Below are 19,825 nucleotides of genomic sequence, written 5' to 3'. Positions count from 1 at the left end.
CCCAGTGCATGGTGCTCTCCTGTGGTAGCACAGGTCCTTGGACATGGTAAAATACATGCTTTACTAGGCGAGCAATTTCCTGATGCCTGACAGTATTGCACATTTTAACAAATCTTTTAAAGGGCTGACTTAATAGAAGGTAACTTAAGTTTCATATCTGTTTCTGCTTTCAATTTATTTGTGGTATATTGTTTTGATTGAACTTTGTGAGGAAAATAAAATTTCATGTTACTAGTTATGTAACTTAAATAGGAAGGGATATTTTGATAGTTTCTTCAGATTGTGAATTTTCTTCTTTGGTATTTCACCAAAACTCAACAAGCCATAGTTTCTTAAATGTCATTTAAAGTATGAAATCTGAAACTCTCAATGGGATTTATAAAGAAATACTCTATTGCATTAAAATTCACTAATGTGTCTAGTTCTTTGAATAGATTCTTTTGTCTTAATTTTTTTTGTTTATTTTGTCACCAGAGCTCAGCTCTGACATATGGTAATATAGCCAGATATTGATTGGATATGGGGCCCTGGAAGCCCAGACATGATAATCTTTTAATATAACCACTGTGCAACCCCTTAGGCCCTCTTCTAAATAACTTATAACAGTGTACATTGGTCATATGCAGACCTTCCAAAGTGTGTGTGTGTGTGTGGGTCGGCTGAGGCCTCATATATGTGTGATTGTACTGTTTTTGAGCCACTTTTTCATTCAGAGAGAAAGAAAGACACCACAGGATTGGCGCTTACCCCAGTGCCATCATACCTCTGTGGTGCTGAGGCTCAAATTTGAGCCAAGCACATGGCGAGACATGTGCCTTACTGAGTGAGTATATTTCTGGTCTGAATTTGTAATTGACAACAAAAATACTGTCAGTTCCCCCTAAATGACAGGTTCCTCTCTGTTATTTTCAGGGAAATATGTGCCAGGTACCCCAGTGTGAATAATGTAGTTTGCCAGTGATTTTTTTCCCCAAGTAAAAATCATGCTCCTCCAGGGCCTGGTGGTGGCACACCTGGTTGAGCTCACACTTGACAATGCACAAGGACCCAGGTTCAAGTCCCCAGTCCCCACCTGCAGGAGGAAAGCTTCCTAAGTGGTGAAGCAGGTCTACAGGTGTCTCTCTGTTTCTTACCCTCGCTATCTCCCCCTTCCCTCTAGATTTCTGGCTGTCTCTATCCAATAAATAAGTGGCGAGCTAGCTTTGTGGGAGAGAGACCAGGAACTTGTGGCAGCGTGGTAATACAATTCTTTATTCATGCCAACAACCTAGAGTCAGGCATGAGCGTGAGCACAGCGGGTTAAGCTACGTGGTGCCAAACCACAGTGGCCACCTCCTGCTCTCCACGCTGGCCCTTCTCCAGGTCCATCCGGATGCGGGAGAGTAAAGACGAGAGTGAAACTAGGAACAGAAGGGGGCTTTATAGGGTAAAACCGGAAGTGGCAAGGGGGTGGAGAAAACAAAGAGCAGGAAGGTAAAAAGCTTCAGTAGCAACGGTTGCTAGGGTTTTAACTAGCAGGATTAATGTACCCTGCAGGGTTTTGAGGTAGAAAGAAGATAGATCAAAGGAATGGGTGGGGATCTTTCAGGCAAACAGTGATTATGTAAATAGGCCATGGTATCAGCAATGCAGGATGGAGCAGGGGGGCTGGCTTAATGCCCGACAAATAAGGGTAATAAAAGTAAATTTAAAAAATTATGCTCCTCAAAAAGTCATTTAGTCTACAACTTATAGAAGTGCTTTTGATTAAGATAATAATTGCACATTGGTATATAGCAGAAGTACTTTCATTTACTTATTAGGATAGAGACAGAAAAATTGAGAGTGGAGGAAGAGGTTGAGAGGGAGAGAGAGAGACACCTACACCCCTGCTTCATTTGTGAAGCTTTTCCCCTGTAGGTGGACCAAGGGCTTGAACCTGGGTCCTTGCACATTATAATGTGTGTGCTTAACCAGGTGTACCACTGCCAGGCCCCCCTCTTTATTTGTTCTTTCTACTTGCCACATTGACTTTATAAATCATGTATTTAAGAACTAGTGAACTCTCTTGGGTAGTACACTTGTTTTATCATATATATACAATTCAGGCTTGAGCCTGGCCCCCACTGTATTGAAGGAAGCGTCAGTGCTGTGGTATCATTTCCCTCTGTGTTCCTGTTTAGTGTGTAGTCTGTAAGGGTCACAGTAATGACTACTGCCCCTGTCCCCTTCCAAAACAAAGCATGTCGTTAGATCAGGGAGATTGCACAATGGTCACATACAGGACTTGCTTGCATCAAGAGGTTCCACCTTCAACCCTTGGCACCACTAACAGCCAGATCTGAGTCATGCTCTGATTTAAAAAAAAAGGCGGGGGCGGGGGGTCGGGTGGTAGCAAGTGGTTAAGTGCAGGTAGCACAAAGCTCAAGAACCTGCTTAAGGATCCGGGTTCCAGCCACCACCCCCATCCCACCCTCCCTTCCTACCTGCAGGGGAATCCCTTCACAGGTGTTGAAGCAGGTCTGCAGGTATCTATCTATCTCTCCCCCTCTCTGTCTTCCCCATCTCTCTCCATTTCTCTCTATCCTATCTAACAATGACGACATCAGTAACAACAATAATTACAACAACAATAAAAAAACAAGGGCAACAAAAGGAAAAATAAACATATAAATATTTTTTAAAAAGTGTATTGCACCAAAGTAAAAGACTCTGGGGTCGTGGGGAGGGTTCATGTCCTGGAACATGATGGCAGAGGAGGACCTAGTGGGGGAGTATATTGTTATATGGAAATGTTACATATGTACAATCTATTGTATTTTACTGTCGACTGTAAACCATTAATCCCCCAATAAAGAAATAAACAAAAATAGGGCTGGAATATAGCATAATAATCATGCAAAAAGACTTTCATGTCTGAGACTCCAGTGTCCTAGGTTCAATACCCAGCATCACCACAAGCCAGAGAGCAGAGCAATGCTCTGATTTTTTTTTAACGTAAGCAAATAAATAAATATATTTGTTTATTAAGGAGAAATTCAGGGCATTAAACTCAGACTTTATGCTTGAGAGTCTAACTTTGTTGTATTATGTTTGTTTGTTTTTTGGTTTTGTTTTTATCAGAGCACTGCTCAGCTCTGGCATATGGTGGTGTGTGTTGGGGGTGGGTGGGTGGGTGGGATAGAACCTGGGACTTTAGAGCCTCAGGCATGAGAATCTCTTTGCATAACCATTATGTTATCTAGCTCTGCCCACTACACCACTTTATGTCACTTAATAATATCCTTGAGGGATTCAGGGTATGGTGACATAGATTTCCCCCCATCATACCCCCCCAGGTATATGGTGGTGAAGAATATAACCACTAAGTAATTCAATTTGGTGCAGTTGCTTCCATTTATGCTAAGGTGGCCACAGTTTTATCACTATTAATTCTGCATCTTCAGTGGAGATGGACCCTCTCCCTCACTGAACACCTACTGTTTATAGCTTACTTCACTTGTGTTTCACAGTAGAGCTATGAGGTGGTTGGTGACATAACTAACCCTTTTCAAATGTGTGGATTCAATTCAGAGGTGTTAAGTACTGCTTTCTTGAGTTCACAAAGAAGTAGTGAAGCTGAGACTTGCGTCCAAGTTCTTTTAAATCACTGTGTTTTAGTGCAACACTGGGGGATGAACCCAGAGTGTGCATGACACCACTGAGCAGCCTTCCAGGGCAGTATTTTCACTGTTTTTATTTGGGTGGGCAGAGAGACAAAGAGGACAGATAGGTAGCTCAACATCACTCTAAGTACTTCTCAGTAGTATGATATGCCCTACATGCTATGTTATTGCAAGATACTAAACTTCATCTCCCTTTATTCTAGAAGACACCTGGTTCTTACTGTGGATTTAGTTAATACATGCTGTATATTTAGATATGTGTCAGACTATGCTGACACAGGTCACATCTCGGTATGCTTGAGTCAAGGAAACAGTTTGAGCAAGAGCTAGGATTTGATTTATTTATTTTTGCCACCAGGGTTATCACGGGGGCTTAGTGCCTACATGATTCCACCAGTACTTCCTAGAAACTTTTTTTTTTTCTTTTTAGTCTTTGATAGAGGCTAAGAGACAGAGGTGGAAAGCAAGACCAAGGAAAGACACCTGTGGCACTACTCCCTCACTCATGAATCTACCCCTGGAGGTAGGGACTGGGCCTTGAACCCAAGTCTTTGTACAAGGTAATACCAGATGAATAGGAGGACAGACTCCTAAGCAGTGATTCAAGAATGGTGAGATATAGAAGTTTTGTGTCACCACCCAACACCCAAAACTAAGAATTTTAAGTCAGATGAGTAGTGAATACCAAGTAACTGAAGTGTAGTAGGAAGTGAGACAGGAAGGATATAATGATATTTTGATCCTGATTATTGTGTAGTGCGCCTTATACCTAAGACAATGATGAATACTTGGTATGTATTTCGATATTCTCTTAGTGTTGGACTGTCTGAGTAAATTTAAGCAAGGAAATAGCAGGTCCTTTTATGTGCAACATGTGAGGAAGGTAACAATTTAGCATAGGCCAAAAGAATGAATAGGATAGGAAGATACTAATTATACAGACATGAGGTGCTGTTGGCATGGGTAAAGTTAACACCGTACTAACCAGTGATTGTGCATTCCAGAGACTAAGTTACTTGAGATAATGGAATGTCTTAACTCCAGCATAGTAGCTAATACATATTAGGGTTCAGTGGATATTTAAACAGGGACTTGGCACTTGATCTTTTAAATATAGATTTTGCGTAATGTTTTCATTTCACAATAACTTTGAGAGAGGAGACCTTCCTGCCTATAAAGGACAATTTTGTTTACTTCAGTTACAACATAGGCGATTAACCACTTCCTTTTGAAGTAGGTAGTAGTTGATTCATAACTGTCGTATGTCGTAAAGAAGAAGAAAGTGTGAGTAGGAAGACAGACGGGTAAGTAAGCAGTGATTCAGATATAGAGAGGTAACAGGTGTTTCGGAAATCTGTCCTGTGGTCTAATTCAAATAAATACAGTGTAAGAAATATGAATAGATGTGTAATAAAGGAACTAAGATTATAAAGTCCTAAAAACATACGTATTTTACTTACTGAATTATTATTTTTCCTTCTGTGCACTTTATATTCCATGTATACCAGACATTATTGGAGACAGAGTTGCCTGCAATCTTTTTCCTACTTACTTTCTTTCACTAATTGCTTAGTGCATTACTATGGGATCTTGTTTTCTGTTAAAGCAATGACTGTGATATTTTAGTATGTGTCAGGCATTGTGGTAGATATTATACAGATTTTCTCTTTTAAATCTTACAAAAGTGGACTGGCAGAGCACGTGCTTTGCCATGTGTGAGGACCCAGGTAACACATGGGAGCTGTTTGGACAGTATCAAGACAACCTTCATGGACGGTGGAGCTGAGCTGATTTGCTATAGAAAAAATTCTAGGGGGCGTCGGGTGGTAGTGCAGCGGGTTAAGCGCACGTGGTGCAAAGCGCAAGGACAGGTGGAAGGACCCTGGTTCGAGCCCCTGGCTCCCCACCTGCAGGAGAGTCGCTTCACAAGAGGTAAAGGAGGTCTGCAGGTGTCTTTCTCTTCCTCTTTCTGTCTTCCCCATCTCTCTCCATTTCTCTCTGCCCTATCCAACAATGATGGCATTAATAGCAACAACAATAAAACAACAAGGGCAACAAAAAGGAATAAATAAGTATTAAAAAAAGAAAAAAATTCTAGGCATAAATTGAATGTACAAATAATGTTATGTTAAAAAAAAAAAAAAAAGACTGTGTCAGGGACAGTGGAATCTTGCAAACTCTAAATCCCAGCAAAATTTTGGTGGCGAGGGAGTCGGGCAGTAGGGCAGCAGGTTAAGCACAGGTGGCGCAAAGCGCAAGGACTTGTGTAGGGATCCCGGTTTGAGCCCCGGGCCCCCCACCTGCAGGGGAGTCGCTTCACAAGCAGTGAAGCAGGTCTGCAGGTGTCTGTCTTTCTCTCTCCCCTCTCTGTCTTCCCCTCCTATCTCCATTTCTCTGTCCTGTCCAACAATGATGACATCAATAACAGCAACAATAATAACTACAACAATAAAATAACAAGGGAAACAAAACGGAATAAATAAATATTTTAAAAATTTTGGTAGTGAGAGAGAGAGACCTTTGTTCAGCGCAGTGCTATTTGCAATAGTCGAGATATGGACTCAGCCTAAGTGCCCAATGACAGACAAATGAGAGAATCCCAGTTCAAACCTCCCACCCCCATCTCAGGGGGAAGCTTTATGAATGGTGAAGCAGGTCTGCAGGTAGCTCTCCTTTTACCTTCCTTTCTACCTCCCCTTCCCTTCTCAATTTTCTGTCCTATCTAATAAAAAAAAAAGAGGGGGGGGGAACCCACCAAGAGCATTGGATTCACCATGCAGTTTCTGAGCCCTAGTGATAACTCTGGTGGCAATAAAATTTTAATAGATAAATAAGTAGTTGTGAGAGGAGATGCACACACATACACAGTGAAATACTTCTCAGCTATAAGAAAGATGCCACCTGGGGTGTGGCATCTCACCTTGTAGAGGGCACATGTACCCATGTTGACCACCACCGGTAATAAATGACCTGATGTCGTAGACTCCCCAGTACAGTCTAGTAATACTACCACATCTAAGTATTCCTTTGTTAAAAAAATTTTCTATTATCTTTATTTATTTAGTTATTGGATAGAGACAGTCAGAAATTGAGAGGGGGATAGAGATGGAGAGAGACAGATACCTGCAGCACTGCTTCACCACTCATGAAACTTTCCCCCTGCAGGTGGGGGCTGGGGGAAATACTGTAATATGTGTATTCAACCAGATACGCCACTACCCAGCCCTACATCTAAGTATTCTTGCCAAAAATGTATATCATGACAAAACATAAGACCAACCTGAGATATAGTCTACAAATTAACTGATAAATATTCACCAAAAAAGGTAATGTAAAGGCCAAAATCAACAAACACCCAAATGCAGTATGGGCTCTGGGACTGAACCCTGGGAATAAAGGCATTAGAGGGTAAAGTCAAATTCTATTTCTGTGATTTGGCCAAATGTATACAAAATGAGAGGAAGATCCAACCCACCCCCTGCAGTTTGGGAGCGGGGGCTCAGCTCTCTAAACATTTCTTTTCTTTTAAAAAAATTTTTAATTAATTAATTTTTTATTGTTGTAGTTATTATTGTTGATATTGTCATTGTCAGGACAGAGAGAAATGGAGAGAAGAGGGGAAGACGGGAGGGGGGGAGAGAGGCAGACACCTGCAGACCTGCTTCACCGCCTGTGAAGTGACTCACCTGCAGGTGGGGAGCTAGGGGCTCGAACCAGGATCCTTACGCTGGTCCTTGCACTTTGCGCCATGTGTACTTAACCCGGTGTGCTACAGCCTGACTCCCTAAACATTTATTTTCTACTTTATGCTTTTATGACTGATTTTAACAAGTTTCACTATACTTATACAGCACCTGGTTTTAAAATTTATTTTACTTTTATTTTATTTTCTGCTCAACTCTAGCTTGAAGTGGTGTTAGAGGTTAAACCTGGGACCTTGTAGCCTCAAGCATGACAAGTCTTTTTTTTTTTTATCATTACTTATTTTTTTCTTTTAATTTTTATTTATAAAATGGAAATATTGGGAGTCGGGCGGTGGCGCAGTGGGTTAAGCGCATGTGGCGCAAAGCGCAGGGACCGGCGTAAGGATCCCGGTTCGAGCCCCCGGCTCCCCACCTGCAGGGGAGTCGCTTCACAGGCGGTGAAGCAGGTCTGCAGGTGTCTATCTTTCTCTCCCCTCTCTCTCTGTCTTCCCCTCCTCTCTCCATTTCTCTCTGTCCTATCCAACAACAAAGAGCAGTAGAGCACCAGCACTGCATAAAAACACACACACAAAAAAAATAATAATAATAAAATAAAATAAAATGGAAATATTGACAAGACCATAGGATAAGAGGGGCACAACTCCACACAGTTATCACCACTAGAACTCCGTATCCCATCCCCTCCCCTGATAGCTTTCCTATTGTTTATCCCTCTGGGAGTATGGACCCAAGGTCATTGTGGGATGCAGAAGGTGGAAGGTCTAGCTTCTGTAACTGCTTCCTCGCTGAATATGGGCATTGGAAAGTTGAACCATACTTCCAGCCTAAGTGTGACAGTCTTTTTACATAAGCTTTATGTTGTCTTTCCAGCCCTGTGCATGATTTTAGTTCTTTGAAATATATTGAGACATTCTTTAGGGCGTATTATTTGATTTTATTTTAGAAATGTCTATTTTATTTAAAAATACAACCTCTAGTCTGTACCTGCAAGAAGGGGACTGCTTTAGGAGGCCCCAGGTTCAATTCCTGTTATTGTATATACCAGAGAGATGCTCTAGCCTTACTCTAAATAATTGATTTTAAAAGAAAAATGAAGGTGGCGCAAAACACAAGGACTAGCTTAAGGATCCTGGTTGAGCCCCCGGCTCCCCACCAGCAGGGGAGTCGCTTCACAGGCGGTGAAGCAGGTCTGCAGGTGTCTATCTTTCTCTCCTCCTCTCTGTCTTCCCCTCCTCTCTTCATTTCTCTCTGTCCTATCCAACAACGATGACATCAATAACAACAGTAATAACTGCAACAATAAAAACAACAAAGGCAGCAAAAGGGAATAAATAAATATTTAAAAAAAATAAAAATGAATTTATGGGCACCAGGTGATGGCTCACCTGTATAAGCACACATAGTACTAAGCACAAGGACCTGCTCGGGTTCGAGCTCCTCCCTCCCCACCTACAGGGGAGATACTTCACAAGCTCTCCCTCTCTGTTTTCCTCTCCCCTTTCAATTTCTCTCTGTCCTATCCAATAAAATAGAAAAAATGTCCACCAGGAGCAGTGGATTTGTAGTGTAGGCATTGAGCCCGAGCAATAACCTTGGAGGCAAAAAGAAAAGATTTTACTTCCTCTTAATTGCTGAAGAATATTTTCCTTCAGCCATTAGATAGTATATAACTGAATATAGACATGTTTTTGTTCAAATATTTACAAATCTGTTTGTTTATAAAAGAATTTCTCAAACCCAAGCAAAGTCTTTTATTATTTACATTAAGTGTAGTTACATTTAAAGTATGGTATTATTTGTTCAAATATCTGGAGCTCAATCTTTCAATCTTTTTTAGATTTATTTATTTAGTTTTGTGAGGAAGAGATTGAGGGGCTAGAGTCCACTCGGTTCTGTATATGGTGGTATTGAGTTTTAGACCTGGGGCATCTGAGACCTCAGGCAAGTATGTTCTATTCTCTAACATTGAGCTACCTCTCAGCTGTTTTTTTTTCTTTCCTCATTTTCATTTGTGTGTACTTTTGTGACCTTTGTATAATTGGTTATCTTTGCTTATGTGCTAGATATTTTATTTGAAAAAATTATTTACAAAAACAATTTAGCAACTAAGATAACATCTTCTGACAGAAAATATTTAATTTGCTTTTACTGACTAGATGCCTGGAGGCACTAACAGCCCGGAGTTGTTTTCATCCATTTCAGGCATCAAGGTTTTTCTTGGTTTCCAGAATACTGAACAACTGTTTTAATTTTAATCCCAAAATATAGTTTTGAGGTTCCATTCAAATCACGATCTATTTAACACAACCTCTAGGGTTGGTGACTTCTGGTTTCTTAACATTTGCCCTGACAAGCCTTTTTTTTTTCCCCCTACCAGAGCACTGTTCAAGGGCTTGAACTTGGGGCTTTGGAGCCTCAGGCATGACAGTCTGTTTACATAACCATTATGCTATCTATCCTCCACCCAAGACTTTAAAAAAAAAAAAAACTATTTTGTAAAGTAATTTTGGGTTTATAGAAAATTTTTAATAGCAAGTACACACAAGGTATCATATACTTCCTCCTTACATATACTAACAAGGTTTTTTTTTTTTTTTTTTAAAGTATAATGCTCAGAGCTCAGGAGATAGCTTACCTGGGAAAATGTCTGCTTTGCAATTCACACTACCCAGGTTTGACCATATAGCACTGGGGGAAACTTCAGTGTTGTCATGGTTTCTGTCTCTGACCTTCACCTTCACCCACACTCTCTCTCCCTTCCCCTTCCTCTGTTTGTATCTCTTCCTGAAAAGATTGGCCCAGAGCAATGAACCCCATTGACACCAACAATAAAAAGCACATTGCTCAGTCTACAGTCCTTCTCCTGGTATTTAAAATGCCTCCAAGAGAAAATAACCCTAAACAACTTACTTACCCTTTAGTTATGCTTTCTACTGGATCGTGGCCTCGTAATTATCTATTACCCTGTTGTTTTGTGATGTAGTCAACCTTTTTTTTCATTGTTAATTTTACAAAGATGTATTTGTTATGAGAGAGCGAACCAGGGAATCACTACAGCACAGGCAATGCTGGGGGTCAAACCAAGGAACCTATATGTGCAAGTCCTGTGATCCACCACTGAGCCATCCATCTCCCCAGCTGTCAAAAAATATATAATTATTCCAGTGGTCCAGGAGGTGGCACAGTGGATAAAGTATTGGACCTTCAAACATGAGGTCCCTAGATTGATCCTTTCATTACATGCTGTAATTCTCTCTCCTCATTAAAAACTTTAAAAAAATAATTTTAGAAATTAATTTAGGGTAGAATCAGAAAATTGAGAGGGGAGGAATAGGTAGATAGATAGATAAATAAAGACACATGCAGCACTATTTCACCACTCATGAAGCTACCCCACTGCAAGTGGTAACCAGGGACTTGAACCCTGGTCCTTGAGTTCTGTAAGGTCAACTAGATGCATCACCACCCAGCCCTCATAAGTAAGTCTTTTTTAAAAAAGATTATTCCAACTTTTCTAGTTATTCTTAGTGGGAATATATATCTAAACTGTAATCTGCTATTGTTGAACACAATTATTTGTTTATTCATTTATGAGAGAGATAAAAGGCAAGAGATGGAGATATTCAGTAGATCCTCAAATCAATCAGATCTTTTTGTTCAATATTTTATTAAACTGTTGATGAGAAAAAAGTTCTGACCTTGTTGAAATTGTTATTTGATGACCCTGTCAGCAATTTTAAATGGAAACTTACTTTATTTTAATTTTTATAATCTTTATTCCAGCTCGTGATGCTGATGAGCGAGAGAAGTGGATTCATGCCTTAGAAGAAACAATTCTTCGACATACTCTTCAGCTTCAAGTAAGAATCTTTACATGACTTCTGGGTAGTTCATTAGTTTTCTGTTTTTGATGTTAAATAATTGTGATATGATATATGAGAATTTAAAATTTCTGAGTTGCTTATTCTTTTAACTGTTATAATAAAGTGTGGTAAGTAAACTGTTATGACTAACAAAGTTATAGTCATTTTCTTCAGCTTTCTCTAGAGCAAAATCAGATTCTTTTTCCTAGAAACAAGACTTTGCAAGAAATGTTGAAAGTGAAATGCTTTGTTAAAATAAGCTGTCTTCATTATTTAAGTTTAAAACTTGTCATTGGTTATTGCCAAAGTCAAATTAGACTATACTGCATGCCAGAAGCTGGGGAAGTAGCTCAGCTGGTAGAGCATTGGACTTGTATGCCTAAGACTCCTCTTTCAATCCTGATGCCACAGGTACTAGAGTGGTCCTCTGGTTGGTGTCTCTCTTTCTCTCTCTCCTCCACCCCATGTAATAAATATTTTTTTAATGTTCATCATATTTATTTCCCCTTTTGTTGTCCTTGTTTTTTATTGTTGTTGTAGTTATTGTTGTTGTTAGATAGGACAGAGAGAAATAGAGAGATGGGGAAGACAGAGAGGGAGAGAAAGAGACACGTGCGGACCTGCTTCACCACCTGTGAAGTGACTCCCCTGCAGGTGGGGAACAGGGGGCTCAAACTGGGATGCTTAGTTGGTTCTTGGGCTTTGTTCCACGTGCGCTTAGCCCGCTGAGCTACTGCGTGACTCCCAATAAATAATGTTTTAAATAATACATGATGGTTGATGTATTGAGAAGTTGACCTACTTTTCTTATTAAAGGATTTAGTGACTACCATATGTGTTGGGTAGTATATTTGTAGTTGAAACTGAAAGAAAATACCTAGAATGTGTTAAGGAAAAAAATGAACTTAGCTTAGATGTGGTTGGAAATAGGCCTTAAAACAATGTCAGAAAGACCCAGATATCCGATCCGTGCCTTTTGTGTTGGCTTTATATCTAGAGTGATTCTTTCATGGTGCTGGGAATATGGTTCAGTAATTTCAGCCTCTCATTGTAGGAACTCCAAGTTCATAGAAAGCTCTAGTTCTGTCTGGATTTGATAGAATTAGTGGTGTTCACCATAGCTTCAGTAATTTCTCCTGTCTTTACCAGTCACAATCTCAAAATCATATGCTCTACCCCTGAAGCTAGAATGTTTCAAAAGAAAGCACATTGCTGATAGGGTAGAAGGTGGTTTGTCTTCCGTTCCCCACCCCTCTCCTTAATAGTTAGAATTGGGGGAAAATGATCCTGGGTGACAAAACAGCAGGTATCTGCTATACTGAAGGCAGCTTTTCTTTTGTGTTACCTCTATCAACAAACAGGAAGAAAAAAATAGTGCAGGCACTATGAATGATTTCCTTGTCTAATCAAGTCATTTCTTGGTATAGGACAGAGGTAAGTAGAGAGAGTTAAAAAAACAAAGAAACAAACAAAACTGTGGTCTAGGAGGTGGCGCAGTGATAAAGCTTTGGACTCTAAAGCATGAGGTCCGGTTGGTTCTTTCTCTCTCCTCCTGTCTTTCTCATAAGTAAATAAAATCTTAAAAAAAAAAAAAAGAAAACTTTTCTAAAATTCAATCAGTAAGTTAAAACAATCAAATTAAGATGGTCTGTATGCTCAAAGTTTCATTGGCAAATAAACACAAAAAAGCTGACTTGATTAGATAAGGAAATCATTCATAGTGTCTGCACTATGGATCCATCACTCCCTGAGATGATTTTTTCTTCCTATTTGTTGATATAGAAATGGGGGGGGGGAGATGTAGAGATACTTCACTGCGTGGCTTATGAATCTCCTTTGCCCCAGGGCTTGAACTGTGGCCCAAGTGCACAGTAAGGTATGTACTTTGCCAAGTGTGCCACTGCCCAACCTCCCAAGATTAGCTTTCGAATATACATTTCAACTTCACAGTGTGTAAAATATGTTATGAATGTCTTACTGTTTCCCTGACTTTGTTAGATTTTTTTTTTTTCTATCTTGCTTTGTTTTTCTCCCTTGAAACCCTTTATTTCCCAAAGGAAACGATTGCAACACAGTGGTTTCACCTCTCCCACTGATACAGTATGGAGAAGTAGTTGGTTACTTGGGTTTCCTACAACAGAGCAAAATTCCCCTAAGCCTGTTGCCACTGTCACTGTTATTACTGAGTGCAGATGAATTTCTGCTCTGAATATAGAATTTAGAATCCTAGGTTTGTTTGTTTTAATAATTTCTGTTGTACTAGTCTTGTCTATTTTGAATTCTCAGGAAATGATTAAGAGCTGATGATCCTTTTTATAGATAAAGGTTATTGCTTTAGTAGTCAGAAATGTCTGGTGTTTTTGTGGAAAGTCTTTTAGAAATTATTATTTTTCTTCCCCTTTTTTTGAGGAAGGAGAAGCGGGGGGGGGGGACACGCTCCTACACTTTGCTTTATTTTTTATTCTTTTATGTTTCTTTCTTTCTTTATTCCCCTTTGTTGTCTGTTTTGTTTTTTTAATTACTGTTGTAGTTATTACTGTTGTTGTTATTGATGACGTTATTGGATAGGACAGAGAGAAATAGAGAGAGGAGGGGAAGATGGGGGAGAGAAAGACAGACACCTGCAGACCTCCTTCACCTCTTGTGAAGCGACTTCCTGCAGGTGGGGAGCCAGGGGCTCAAACTGGGATCCTTATGCTAATCTTTGTGCTTTGCACAACCTGCACTTAACCCACTATGCTACCACCCAGTTCTCTTTTTATTCTTTATCACCATATTTATTTATCTTGAAGAAAAACCAAACAAGCAATTGTTTAATTAAATCACATAATAGCATTAGTCATATATACACAAAGATAAGTATTGAAGATCCTTTTGATTCATTGGTTGTCACATAGGATTTAATGTATTGGTCATGTAACTGTCCTTTGAGACACGTTTTTGATTTCTTTGAGAATACTTAAGTTGGGAGTCGGGCTGTAGCGCAGTGGGTTAAGCGCAGGTGGCGCAAAGCACAAGGACCGGCATAAGGATCCCGGTTCGAACCCCGGCTCCCCACCTGCAGGGGAGTCGCTTCACAGGCGGTGAAGCAGGTCTGCAGGTGTCTATCTTTCTCTCCTCCTCTCTGTCTTCCCCTCCTCTCTCCATTTCTCTCTGTCCTATCCAACAACGACAACAACAATAACTACAACAATAAAAAAAAGAAACAAGGGCAACAAAAGGGAATAAATAAATTAAATAAATATTTAAAAAAATACTTAAGTTACTGGGAGTTGGGCAGTTAGCACAGTGGGTTAAGCGCATGTGGTACAAAGAGCAAGGACTGGTCTAAGGATCCGGGTTCAAGCCCCCAGCTCCCTACCTGTTGGTCTGCAGGTGTCATCTATCTTTCTCTCCTCCTCTCTGTCTTCCTCTCCTCTCTCCATTTCTCTCTGTCCTATCAAACAACGATGACAATAATAACTACAACAATAGAAAAAACAACAAGGGCAACAAAAGGGAATTAAAAAAAAGAATACTTGAGTTACCAATTTGCATAGGAGTCCTACATCTTCTTGATATAAAATGTGCCATTCTTCTTTAAAAAATTATTTATCTGTATAGAGACAGAGAAACTGAGAGGGAAGAGGAAAATAGGGAGAGACACCTGTAGCACTACTACTTTACCACTCGTGAAACTTTGTCCCCTTGCAGTAGGGACTCTGGGCTTGAACCTGGGTCCTTTTCATAGTAATGTGCTAGTTCTGTTGGGAGTGCCACTGCCTAGCCCCCAGGTGCCATCCTTTTTTTTTGCATAGTAACTTGATGCTACAATTAGGAAAATGGAAACTATATGTCTATAATAAATAGTTAACTGATTATGAAATGGTAAAAAAAGATAGACTTTGGATCTTGGCAGTGACATCTTTAAAGATGCATCTGTCAATAGAATGCAATTATATATGCAAATGAATATTCAACATTAAGGATGTCATAAAATATTCGACTGCCCTTAAGTATACCAATCAAACATAATTCATTCTATTGAATTTCTACTAGAACTGCGTGTAGGGGCCGGGTGGTGCCTCACATGGTACAATGCACAGGGACTCAGGTTTGAGCCCATGGTCCCCATCTGCAGGGGGAAAGCTTTGTTAGTGGTGAAGCAGGGCTGAAGGTGTCTCTCTGTCTCTCTATCTCCACCTCCTCTCTCGATTTATGACTGTCTCTATCCAACAAATAATCAAGAACTGTTTAGAGTACCCTGTCAAAAATGACAAAGCATTAGGCTTTCAAACAATTTAATATTTACCCCTGATGATGTTGATGATGGGACTTTGTTAGATGAAGACTTAATACTTGTATAGATACTATTAAATGCAGTCTTTGTAGAATACTTGGGTATGTCTAGTAGGTAGGGAAATAATGTATAAGTACATGAAAGAACTAAAGTAAGGATTATGTCTATTGTAGGGTCAAGCAGTGCAGTACATAGAATTAGAGGTATAGCCTTCCCCCTCCCACTCAGCCTAGAGAGCTGTCTGTTCAGCTAATAGAGAAATACATCCTTACAGCTATACTATAAACCATTAAACCCCTAAATCCCAAACCAAAACTTCCCTCTAATTTGAAGTTATACAGTTAGATTCTTAAGCAATTTCACAAAACTACCTACATTCCTTATACAGCTGTGGCACAACATCAGGCCCCCATGCTTCACTGGATTAACAAAACATGCACCCACGCTTTTGTTTATTACTGTATCTTCTTACTCCTTCCCCTTTTCTCCACTTCCCGCCCCTCCATTCTCTACAAACAACTTTCCGGAAGTAAGCAAAAGCTGTAATCTGGACGAAATTTGACTCCAAAACTGCCTAAATATTGGGCTAGAAGCGGGTGGGTGTGGTGATGCACATTTCTGTGTATAAGCCCGTCCTTCCCGGGTGCCACCCAATGGGAATCCCCGAAGCCCGAGCCCTGTGGCCCTTTTCTGGGCTTGGCACTGACCTAGAGGGGCGGTGGCCCTGCTTCCTTGCAGCCTAGGGACTGGCGGGGGGCTAAAGCCCCATTTCCTTGTGAGCCTGGAGTCCACACAGGAGGTAGGAGGGGGTTTGGGGGGAGCGCGGGGAAGGGGTCCACCCTCTGCCAGCTCGCTAGGATGACCCCTCCACTGGTAGTAGTGACTCCCTCCAGCTCCCTACTACCCCCCCTTTGGCCCAACCGCCAATCGTCTGCCTCCCACCTCCCCTACAGCAGGTGACCCATGGCCAATCGCCAGAGGTCTCTTTGCCAGGAGCCGGCAGGGTCAGCCAATCAGGATGGCTTTAAGGTGGGGGGGCGGGGCAGAAGGGATGTCCCAGGGGACCCGCTGGGTCTGGCTGAACTGCTGCTCCTCAGCCTGGGGACCCAACCCAGTGGGGAGGAAATAGGGGTGCTTAGAAGAGGTCTCCCCGGCTCCCTGCCCTGGAGGAACAGAGGGCTGGGGGCCTTGGCGAATGGCTTTCTTGCTGGCCACTTGCGGAGTGAGTAGACCCTGAGGGGCCGGCCCCCACCTTTGAGTCCCCGGGATCCCCGCTGCCGGCCTGGGGCGGCCGAGCGCAAATGTGCTGCTCTCCCAGCCTCCTTCCGGTCGCCCTCTGGGGTGAGTAGGACACTCGGCGCCCAGGCCTCTGTGGGGAGCGCGTCTAGGAGCCCGGCGTGAAAGTAGAGCTTAGGGTCCCCTGCAACACCAAAAGGTCATTTGTCTCCACCCCAAATGTTGAAGTCAGCTTTCCTCCTTTTTTGAGTCTATTATTATTACTACTATTATTATTATTTAGTGAAACCCTATTTTCCTTTTGAAAGCTGTCTGAGCATTTGTTTAAATACACAAGTTAAATTTTTTTTTTTTAAGCATGAAAGCTTAATGTTGACTAGTTGCCTACTGATAGAATCTCCACTCACAGACCAAACATTTTTGTTGATGTTCTATTTTTGACAGTCTTCTTTTCTCACCTGGCATTTTTGTATGTAATAATTATGGATATTACTATTTGTGTGTTTGTAGGTGGGAAGGAAAGTGGTTTTATGTCATTGGGGTAACTTCTTCGAAAATATAGGAAACTTAAGTCACAGGGAGGTTACATAAAAACAGAAGGGAAAGATTTAGGTTCTCAGTCCAGGCTAGTTTTGGGAAGTTGAGTATAATGACTAGACTCACAAGCATGTTTGAGTCATGAAATTTTTGTGGCATTTATACTCTTTTAAATTGGAGTAACATTTAGTTTTTCTTGTTAATGAAACTACTTTTAGTTGCGTTCAGGAAGTATGAAACAAGTAATTACTTATCCTATTTTCCAGTGGGGAGAGCTTTGTGAGATCTTAGAATAGTTGAAGTTTTAAGAGCTTTTGTAGTGAACTTCTAAATGGTAAACTTCTAAATTATTTGGGAATCATTTCTAAGAGCATTGCCTGTAAGTGATGAAGTCCTTTAATGAAGAGTGTTTACATCTCTTTCGCTTTAACTTTTTGTGCACCCTAGCAAGAAACAACTAATTAAGGCACCATATCATTTTACCAGGGAAGATAAAATACCACAAAAAAAGATTTTTCGGCTGAGAGCTAAAATGGTAAATAAAAAGACAATAGAGAAGATAGTTCTGTTTCCAAAGTGTGCTAAATTTAATTTCCACAGAAGAAACACTATACTTGGAGTATAATGTCTTAATAAATACTAGGTTGTAAAAACTATGGGTCATACCCATTTTGACAGTTCTAAAATTCTAGATATTAGATTTTTTTTTTTTTCGTATACAAAGATATTTGTTCTTAACTTGAACTCTATGCTAGTATGGGGATTGTCAGGGAATTGAAGCTTTGTTGCATTCAGACATAAATGGGCACTGTGATACCACCATTTTCTGCTAAGTGGAAAATCTAACAGTGGGTGGGTCTTTTATTTTCTTAATTTAAATCAATTTTAAAAAATATTTATTATCTTTTTTGTTGTTGTTGGATAGAGACACCCAGAAACTGAGAGGAAGGGAAGCTAAGGTGAGACAGAGAGGCACCTGCAGTCTTGTTTCACCACTTGTGAACCTTCCCCCTACAGGTGGGAACCAGGGGCTTGAACCTGGGTCCTTGTGCAGTATAACATTCTTTTTTTTTTTAATTTTTTTTTAATTTTAATTTAATTTTATTTATTCCCTTTTGTTACCCTTGTTGTTTTATTGTTGTAGTTATTATTGTTGTTGTCGTTGTTGGATAGGACAGAGAGAAATGGCGAGAGGAGGGGAAGACAGGAGGAGAGAAAGATAGACACCTGCAGACCTGCTTCACCGCCTGTGAAGCGACTCCCCTGCAGGTGGGGAGCCGGGGTTTGAACCGGGATCCTTATGCCGGTCCTTGTGCTTTGCGCCACCTGCGCTTAACCCGCTGCGCTACAGCCCGACTCCCAGTATAATATTATTTTATCCTTTTTTTTTTTTAAAGATTTTAAAAAATGTATTCCCTTTTGTTGCCCTTGTTTTATTGTTGTAGTTATTATTGTTGACATCATTGCTGGATAGGACAGAGAGAAATGGAGAGAGGAGGGGAAGACAAAGGGGGAAAGAAAGACACCTGCAGACCTGCTTCACCACTTGTGAAGCGACTCCCCTGCAGGTGGGGATCTCGGGGTTGAACCAGGATCCTTACATAGATCCTTGCACTTCGCACCATGTGCGCTTAACCCGCTGCGCTACCGCTGGACTCCCTATCACTGTTTTCTTGACTGCTGGGATTTGTGCCTGCACAATTCCACCTTACCCAGTTCTTCTTCTTCTAGCGTTTGCCACCTTACCCAGTAAGAGAAGGTGAGCTCTCATGGCAAATCAACACTTTTTCTTTTTTTTTTTTTTTTTTTAATAAATATGGAATGCTTCACGAATTTGCATGTCATCCTTGTGCAGGGGCCGTGCTAATCTTCTCTGTATCATTACAATTTTAGTATATGTGCTGCTGAAGCAAGCACCAAAGCAACACTTTGCATGGTCCTCTCATGTGGTGCTGGAGCTTCGAACCCAGGTCCTCATGCATGATAAAGTGTTTGCTCTTAGCCCCTCTAAGATTTGCAAACATTCTATTTACTCAGCCATCTAAAACCAAATCCATCTAAGACACCTCCATGCATCAATGTTTCTGGTTCACTCTTGCCCAAGTCTAATGGCCTGCTGTGCTCTTGAAGGCCCTTCATAACCTAGTTCTAATTGGTCTCTGACTCTTGATTCAGCTCTATATATTCTACCCAAGGTACTCGCTTCAGCACTATGAACTATTAAGGTTTTTTGACATGTCACAGCTTCTTATAGCATTTTACACACACACACACACACACACACACACCGCTTATGTGTCACTTTTTCTTGTGTCTTCAGGCAGTGATTAAAAGTTACTGTTGTGGGAGCTGGGTGGCAGTGCGATATGTAAGCACCAGCGTGAGGCTCCCATTTTGAGTCCCCGGAACCAGCTGCAGGGGACATGCTTCACAATCAGTGAAGCAGGTCTGCAGGTGGTGTCTGTCTTTCTCTTCCCCTCTCTGCCTTCCCCTCCTCTCTTCCCATTTCTCTCTGTCCTATCCAACAGCAATAACAACAACAGCAACAAAAATGGGAAAAAT

The 19,825-nt window shown here is 40.9% G+C and overlaps 1 protein-coding gene and 1 non-coding gene across 10 annotated transcripts in view; one reads left to right on the top strand and one right to left on the bottom strand.

The window, feature by feature from the left end:
- The window catches only part of OSBPL9 (oxysterol binding protein like 9), a 135,489-nt gene that overhangs the window by 56,135 nt on the left and 59,529 nt on the right, over positions 1-19,825 (top strand). For 6 of the 9 annotated variants that reach the window (XM_007535155.2, XM_007535156.3, XM_007535157.2 and 3 more), the window contains one exon: positions 11,132-11,208. In XM_007535155.2, coding sequence (XP_007535217.2) covers positions 11,132-11,208 — 77 coding nt within the window. Of the gene's footprint in view, positions 1-11,131; positions 11,209-16,532; positions 16,832-19,825 lie in introns of those variants that run through there. The other 3 variants (XM_007535159.3, XM_016193446.2, XM_016193447.2) reach the window with 2 other exon arrangements.
- On the bottom strand, positions 19,074-19,180 carry LOC132532481 (U6 spliceosomal RNA). Its single transcript, XR_009544436.1, has one exon. It is a non-coding gene; the product is annotated as a U6 spliceosomal RNA (small nuclear RNA).

This window comes from Erinaceus europaeus, chromosome 13, assembly GCF_950295315.1.
Source record: "Erinaceus europaeus chromosome 13, mEriEur2.1, whole genome shotgun sequence".
Lineage (NCBI taxonomy): Eukaryota > Metazoa > Chordata > Mammalia > Eulipotyphla > Erinaceidae > Erinaceus > Erinaceus europaeus.
The sequence above is the reverse complement of the archived record's forward strand: the minus strand, read 5'-3'. Positions and strand labels throughout refer to the sequence as shown.